This window comes from Gymnodraco acuticeps, unplaced genomic scaffold, assembly GCF_902827175.1.
Source record: "Gymnodraco acuticeps unplaced genomic scaffold, fGymAcu1.1, whole genome shotgun sequence".
In the NCBI taxonomy this organism is placed as follows: Eukaryota; Metazoa; Chordata; class Actinopteri; order Perciformes; family Bathydraconidae; genus Gymnodraco; species Gymnodraco acuticeps.
Window position 1 is genome coordinate 20,001 of NW_022991996.1, and position 9,109 is coordinate 29,109.

The window sequence follows — 9,109 nt, forward strand, 5'->3', positions numbered from 1 at the left end:
TATATATATATACAGTACCATAGGTCCGGGGTTGTCGGCGTAGGAACGGTCGAAGGCTTTGATGTGTTTGAACTCGAACATGTTCCTCTGGACGAAGGTCTTCCGGATCTTCTGATTGGTCCAGGTGATGAACAGCTTGTAGTAATGATTGGCCTTCTCCGTCAGACCGGTGGAGAAATAGATGGGAGCCTTCAGGTTCATCCTCTCCCTGTGGAGAGAACTGGTATTACACCATCATACTTTCAGGGTCATCCTCTCCCTGTGGAGAGAACTGGTATTACACCATCATACTTTCAGGGTCATCCTCTCCCTGTGGAGAGAACTGGTATTACACCATCATACTTTCAGGTTCATCCTCTCCCTGTGGAGAGAACTGGTATTACACCATCACACTTTCAGGGTCATCCTCTCCCTGTGGAGAGAACTGGTATTACACCATCACACTTTCAGGTTCATCCTCTCCCTGTGGAGAGAACTGGTATTACACCATCATACTTTCAGGGTCATCCTCTCCCTGTGGAGAGAACTGGTATTACACCATCACACTTTCAGGTTCATCCTCTCCCTGTGGAGAGAACTGGTATTACACCATCATACTTTCAGGATCATCCTCTCCCTGTGGAGAGAACTAGTATTACACCATCATACTTTCAAGGTCATCCTCTCCCTGTGGAGAGAACTGGTATTACACCATCATACTTTCAAGGTCATCCTCTCCCTGTGGAGAGAACTGGTATTACACCATCATACTTTCAAGGTCATCCTCTCCCTGTGGAGAGAACTGGTATTACACCATCAAACTTTCAGGGTCATCCTCTCCCTGTGGAGAGAACTGGTATTACACCATCATACTTTCAGGGTCATCCTCTCCCTGTGGAGAGAACTGGTATTACACCATCACACTTTCAGGTTCATCCTCTCCCTGTGGAGAGAACTGGTATTACACCATCATACTTTCAGGGTCATCCTCTCCCTGTGGAGAGAACTGGTATTACACCATCACACTTTCAGGGTCATCCTCTCCCTGTGGAGAGAACTAGTATTACACCATCATACTTTCAGGATCATCCTCTCCCTGTGGAGAGAACTGGTATTACACCATCATACTTTCAGGGTCATCCTCTCCCTGTGGAGAGAACTGGTATTACACCATCATACTTTCAGGGTCATCCTCTCCCTGTGGAGAGAACTGGTATTACACCATCATACTTTCAGGATCATCCTCTCCCTGTGGAGAGAACTAGTATTACACCATCATACTTTCAGGTTCATCCTCTCCCTGTGGAGAGAACTGGTATTACACCATCACACTTTCAGGTTCATCCTCTCCCTGTGGAGAGAACTGGTATTACACCATCATACTTTCAGGATCATCCTCTCCCTGTGGAGAGAACTAGTATTACACCATCATACTTTCAGGATCATCCTCTCCCTGTGGAGAGAACTGGTATTACACCATCATACTTTCAGGGTCATCCTCTCCCTGTGGAGAGAACTGGTATTACACCATCATACTTTCAGGGTCATCCTCTCCCTGTGGAGAGAACTGGTATTACACCATCATACTTTCAGGGTCATCCTCTCCCTGTGGAGAGAACTGGTATTACACCATCATACGTTCAGGTTCATCCTCTCCCTGTGGAGAGAACTGGTATTACACCATCATACGTTCAGGTTCATCCTCTCCCTGTGGAGAGAACTGGTATTACACCATCATACTTTCAGGGTCATCCTCTCCCTGTGGAGAGAACTGGTATTACACCATCATACTTTCAGGGTCATCCTCTCCCTGTGGAGAGAACTGGTATTACACCATCATACTTTCAGGGTCATCCTCTCCCTGTGGAGAGAACTGGTATTACACCATCATACTTTCAGGGTCATCCTCTCCCTGTGGAGAGAACTGGTATTACACCATCACACTTTCAGGTTCATCCTCTCCCTGTGGAGAGAACTGGTATTACACCATCACACTTTCAGGGTCATCCTCTCCCTGTGGAGAGAACTGGTATTACACCATCACACTTTCAGGGTCATCCTCTCCCTGTGGAGAGAACTGGTATTACACCATCATACTTTCAGGGTCATCCTCTCCCTGTGGAGAGAACTGGTATTACACCATCATACTTTCAGGGTCATCCTCTCCCTGTGGAGAGAACTGGTATTACACCATCATACTTTCAGGGTCATCCTCTCCCTGTGGAGAGAACTGGTATTACACCATCATACGTTCAGGTTCATCCTCTCCCTGTGGAGAGAACTGGTATTACACCATCATACGTTCAGGTTCATCCTCTCCCTGTGGAGAGAACTGGTATTACACCATCATACTTTCAGGGTCATCCTCTCCCTGTGGAGAGAACTGGTATTACACCATCATACTTTCAGGGTCATCCTCTCCCTGTGGAGAGAACTGGTATTACACCATCACACTTTCAGGGTCATCCTCTCCCTGTGGAGAGAACTGGTATTACATCAGTTGGTGAGAGTTATTATGGGATGTTTTTATAAACTACAGTTCATCGAGGTGTCTTTATGATTCAGATCAGGGGAGAACAGAAGACCATATCCTGAGAGTTTAGTAATAATAAAGGGTCAGTTTTACCAGAAGGTCTCCAGCAGGATGCAGAGCTCCTGAGCTCGACCCAGAGCAAACACCGGGATCAGGACCTGCACACACACACACACACACACACACACACACACACACACACACACACACACACACACACACACACACACACACACACACACACACACACACACACACACACACACACACACACACACACACACACACACACACACACACACACACACACACACACACACACACACACACACACACACACACACACACACACACACACACAGTTTATAATAATAATAATCTCATATATTATGTATATATATGATGTTTATATGTACCTTGCCCCCCCTCTCGATGCTCTCGTGCACTTTCTTCAGAAAGTCTCTCTCTCTGCAGCGCTTCGAGTCTCTTATGGTCGTGGCGTACGTCGACTCTGAGATCAGGACGTCAGGACGACACTTATCTATCCACGCAGCACTGCACACACACACACACACACACACACACACACACACACACACACACACACACACACACACACACACACACACACACACACACACACACACACACACACACACACACACACACACACACACACACACACACACACACACACACACACACACACACACACACACACACACACACACACACACACACACACACACACACACACACACACACACACACACACACACACACACACACACACACACACACACACATACACACACACACACACACACACAGAGTGAGAAAGAGGAGGAGGGTGATGATGAAGATGAAGTATAATGGCAGCAGACTCACCCCAGGTGTCGGTCAGGAGTCATGTTGTAGTCGCCCTGAAACAGAGAGAAGAAGTTATCAGAGATGCTGATATAATATATATATATGTATAGGTGTTTCAGTAGGTCATGTGATGGAGGTGTTTCTGTAGGTCATGTGATGGAGGTGTTTCTGTAGGTCATGTGATGGAGGTGTTTCAGTAGGTCATGTGATGGAGGTGTTTCAGTAGGTCATGTGATGGAGGTGTTTCAGTAGGTCATGTGATGGAGGTGTTTCTGTAGGTCATGTGATGGAGGTGTTTCAGTAGGTCATGTGATGGAGGTGTTTCAGTAGGTCATGTGATGGAGGTGTTTCAGTAGGTCATGTGATGGAGGTGTTTCAGTAGGTCATGTGATGAGGTGTTCAGTAGGTCATGTGATGGAGGTGTTTAGTAGGTCATGTGATGGAGGTGTTCTGTAGGTCATGTGATGGAGGTGTTTCTATAGGTCATGTGATGGAGGTGTTTCAGTAGGTCATGTGATGGAGGTGTTTCTGTAGGTCATGTGATGGAGGTGTTTCTGTAGGTCATGTGATGGAGGTGTTTCAGTAGGTCATGTGATGGAGGTGTTTCTGTAGGTCATGTGATGGAGGTGTTTCAGTAGGTCATGTGATGGAGGTGTTTCTGTAGGTCATGTGATGGAGGTGTTTCAGTAGGTCATGTGATGGAGGTGTTCAGTAGGTCATGTGATGGAGGTGTTTCAGTAGGTCATGTGATGGAGGTGTTTCTGTAGGTCATGTGATGGAGGTGTTTCTGTAGGTCATGTGATGGAGGTGTTCTGTAGGTCATGTGATGGAGGTGTTTCTGTAGGTCACGTGATGGAGGTGTTTCAGTAGGTCATGTGATGGAGGTGTTTCAGTAGGTCATGTGATGGAGGTGTTTCTGTAGGTCATGTGATGGAGGTGTTTCTGTAGGTCATGTGATGGAGGTGTTTCAGTAGGTCATGTGATGGAGGTGTTTAGTAGGTCATGTGATGGAGGTGTTTCTGTAGGTCATGTGATGGAGGTGTTTCTGTAGGTCATGTGATGGAGGTGTTTCTGTAGGTCATGTGATGGAGGTGTTTCTGTAGGTCATGTGATGGAGGTGTTTCTGTAGGTCATGTGATGGAGGTGTTTCTGTAGGTCATGTGATGGAGGTGTTTCTGTAAGTCATGTGATGGAGGTGTTCAGTAGGTCATGTGATGGAGGTGTTCAGTAGGTCATGTGATGGAGGTGTTCTGTAGGTCATGTGATGGAGGTGTTTCTGTAGGTCATGTGATGGAGGTGTTCTTCAGACTCACGGTGTAGACGACGGACTCAGAGCCCACTTTGATCTGAACCATGGCGGCTCCGAGGACGTGACCCGCGTAATACGCCTTGATCTCCAGCTCATCGTCCACCTACACACACACACACACACAAACACACAACACACACACACAAACACACACACACACACACACACACACACACACACACACACACACACACCACACACACACACACACACACACACACAACACACACACACACACAACACACACACACACACACACACACACACCACACACACACACCACACACACACACACACACACACACACACACACACACACACACACACACACACACACACACACACACACACACCTATTTGTTGGACGAGAGGCTGAACTCTTTCCCTCATATTTTACTATACTTTTAATTATTTCTAATATTTGTTATGTTATTTTTTTTCTTCTTATGTATGCACCATGACATCAAGTCAAATTACATTGATCTATGGAGACCCTCAGGTGTGTGATATTGATCTGTGGAGACCCTCAGGTGTGTGATATTGATCTGTGGAGACCCTCAGGTGTGTGCCATTGATCTGTGGAGACCCTCAGGGTGTGTGATATTGATCTGTGGAGACCCTCAGGTGTGTGATATTGATCTATGGAGACCCTCAGGTGTGTGCCATTGATCTGTGGAGACCCTCAGGTGTGTGATATTGATCTGTGGAGACCCTCAGGTGTGTGTGCCATTGATCTGTGGAGACCCTCAGGTGTGTGATATTGATCTGTGGAGACCCTCAGGTGTGTGATATTGATCTGTGGAGACCCTCAGGTGTGTGATATTGATCTGTGGAGACCCTCAGGTGTGTGATATTGATCTGTGGAGACCCTCAGGTGTGTGATATGATCTGTGGAGACCCTCAGGTGTGTGATATTGATCTGTGGAGACCCTCAGGTGTGTGCCATTGATCTGTGGAGACCCTCAGGTGTGTGCCATTGATCTGTGGAGACCCTCAGGTGTGTGATATTGATATGTGGAGACCCTCAGGTGTGTGATATTGATCTGTGGAGACCCTCAGGTGTGTGCCATTGATCTGTGGAGACCCTCAGGTGTGTGATATTGATCTGTGGAGACCCTCAGGTGTGTGATATTGATCTGTGGAGACCCTCAGGTGTGTGCCATTGATCTGTGGAGACCCTCAGGTGTGTGATATTGATCTGTGGAGACCCTCAGGTGTGTGATATTGATCTATGGAGACCCTCAGGTGTGTGATATTGATCTGTGGAGACCCTCAGGTGTGTGCCATTGATCTGTGGAGACCCTCAGGTGTGTGATTATTGATCTGTGGAGACCCTCAGGTGTGTGATATTGATCTATGGAGACCCTCAGGTGTGTGATATTGATCTGTGGAGACCCTCAGGTGTGTGCCATTGATCTGTGGAGACCCTCAGGTGTGTGATATTGATCTGTGGAGACCCTCAGGTGTGTGATATTGATCTGTGGAGACCCTCAAGTGTGTGATATTGATCTGTGGAGACCCTCAGGTGTGTGATATTGATCTGTGGAGACCCTCAGGTGTGTGATATTGATCTGTGGAGACCCTCAGGTGTGTGATATTGATCTGTGGAGACCCTCAGGTGTGTGCCATTGATCTGTGGAGACCCTCAGGTGTGTGATATTGATCTGTGGAGACCCTCAGGTGTGTGATATTGATCTGTGGAGACCCTCAGGTGTGTGCCATTGATCTGTGGAGACCCTCAGGTGTGTGATATTGATCTGTGGAGACCCTCAGGTGTGTGCCATTGATCTGTGGAGACCCTCAGGTGTGTGATATTGATCTGTGGAGACCCTCAGGTGTGTGATATTGATCTGTGGAGACCCTCAGGTGTGTGATATTGATCTGTGGAGACCCTCAGGTGTGTGATATTGATCTGTGGAGACCCTCAGGTGTGTGATATTGATCTGTGGAGACCCTCAGGTGTGTGCCATTGATCTGTGGAGACCCTCAGGTGTGTGATATTGATCTGTGGAGACCCTCAGGTGTGTGATATTGATCTGTGGAGACCCTCAGGTGTGTGATATTGATCTGTGGAGACCCTCAGGTGTGTGATATTGATCTGTGGAGACCCTCAGGTGTGTGATATTGATCTGTGGAGACCCTCAGGTGTGTGATATTGATCTGTGGAGACCCTCAGGTGTGTGATATTGATCTGTGGAGACCCTCAGGTGTGTGATCTGGTCTCACCTGGACGGTCTGGTGCAGGTTGAGAGGAACTACTTTCTTCATGCAGTCCTTGATCATCTGCGACGTGAAGAAGTTGGTCTCCCCCTTCTTGTCCACAGTGATCTTCCTGAAGTCCTCCAGCAGGATGGGGCAGATGGCCTTCGTGGGGTGGGTCATATAGATGGGTCCGTCGTAGCCCACCATCTCACTCATGAAGGGCAGCGCCCCGCAGTGGTCCAGGTGGAAGTGACTGGGACAATGGGTCAACATTTATTTATTTGTATATTCATGCTTTGCTTTGTTGTTTTGTTCACGTCTGTCTGTGAGACGTTGCTTCTGTCGGGACCCCCTTGAAAACCAGACGGTTCATCCTCATGAATACATGTCTATATATTAAAGAAGTGTAATAAGGACCTGATGATGACGCAGTCCAGGAACTCAGTGAGCCGTCCGTTCTGAGTGATGTACGAGAAGTCTGGGAACCGCCTCTGAAACACAGCCTTATTATATGACAACAACAACAACAACAACATGTTTACTTTAATGTAATGATAGTAATATTACATCATCGTTGTATCCCATGTGCATGCCACAGTCCAGCATGATGTTCTTCCCCCCGATGGAGACCAGAATGCAGCTGCGCCCCACGTCCTGCCCCGCTCCTACATACACACAGAAATACACATATATAATAATACACATATATATATATATATATAAATACATCCTGTGCTCCCAGTCCAAGCCCCTACTGACTGAGCCACTGCCGGACTACTGTAACTCCATCTGTAATACCTGTACTACACATCCTTTAAAGACCACACCCTCCTGTACTACACATCCTTTAAAGACCACACCCTCCTGTACTACACATCCTTTAAAGACCACACCCTCCTGTACTACACATCCTTTAAGACCATACCCTCCTGTACTACACATCCTTTAAAGGACCACACCCTCCTGTACTACACATCCTTTAAAGACCACACCCTCCTGTACTACAATCCTTTAAAGACCACACCCTCCTGTACTACACATCCTTTAAAGACCACACCCTCCTGTACTACACATCCTTTAAAGACCATACCCTCCTGTACTACACATCCTTTAAAGACCATACCCTCCTGTACTACACATCCTTTAAAGACCATACCCTCCTGTACTACACATCCTTTAAAGACCACACCCTCCTGTACTACACATCCTTTAAAGACCACACCCTCCTGTACTACACATCCTTTAAAGACCACACCCTCCTGTACTACACATCCTTTAAAGACCATACCCTCCTGTACTACACATCCTTTAAAGACCACACCCTCCTGTACTACACATCCTTTAAAGACCACACCCTCCTGTACTACACATCCTTTAAAGACCATACCCTCCTGTACTACACATCCTTTAAAGACCATACCCTCCTGTACTACACATCCTTTAAAGACCACACCCTCCTGTACTACACATCCTTTAAAGACCATACCCTCCTGTACTACACATCCTTTAAAGACCATACCCTCCTGTACTACACATCCTTTAAAGACCATGGCCGAGGCTATATACAGGACGGTCCTGCACAGAAGCCCTGAAATGGCTCTGTACAGGACCGTCCTGTATACAAGCTCCGAAATGGCTCTATACAGGACGGTCCTGTATAGAGCCATTTCAGAGACCTTATATACAGGACCGTCCTGTATATAAGGTCTCTGAAATGGCTATATACAGGACGGTCCTGTATAGAGCCATTTCAGAGACCTTATATACAGGACGGTCCTGTATATAAGGTCTCTGAAATGGCTCTATACAGGACCGTCCTGTATATAGCCATTTCAGAGACCTTATATACAGGACCGTCCTGTATATAAGGTCTCTGAAATGGCTCTGTACAGGACCGTCCTGTATATAGCCATTTCAGAGACCTTATATACAGGACCGTCCTGTATATAGCCACTCCCAAAGACCATACCCTCCTGTACTACACATCCTTTAAAGACCACACCCTCCTGTACTACACATCCTTTAAAGACCATACCCTCCTGTACTACACATCCTTTAAAGACCATACCCTCCTGTACTACACATCCTTTAAAGACCACACCCTCCTGTATGGTCCTCAGCTATCAAACTACTGTATACACTTATTTAAATGAGTTGAAGAAGATAAACCGTTAGAGAAACAAACTAGATAGAGCTATGAACCGGTTAGAAACAGA

The 9,109-nt window shown here is 46.7% G+C and overlaps 1 protein-coding gene across 1 annotated transcript in view; it reads right to left on the reverse strand.

Moving 5' to 3' along the window:
- The window catches only part of ints11 (integrator complex subunit 11), a gene marked incomplete at both ends in the record, with an annotated part of 25,485 nt that extends 17,927 nt beyond the window's left edge, over positions 1-7,558 (reverse strand). The window contains 8 exon segments of the mRNA XM_034201249.1: positions 19-208; positions 2,606-2,670; positions 2,929-3,067; positions 3,401-3,435; positions 4,696-4,794; positions 6,918-7,146; positions 7,311-7,384; positions 7,461-7,558. Of these exon segments, the coding sequence (XP_034057140.1) occupies positions 19-208; positions 2,606-2,670; positions 2,929-3,067; positions 3,401-3,435; positions 4,696-4,794; positions 6,918-7,146; positions 7,311-7,384; positions 7,461-7,558 (929 nt within the window).
- Between the last annotated feature and the right edge of the window lie 1,551 nt (positions 7,559-9,109).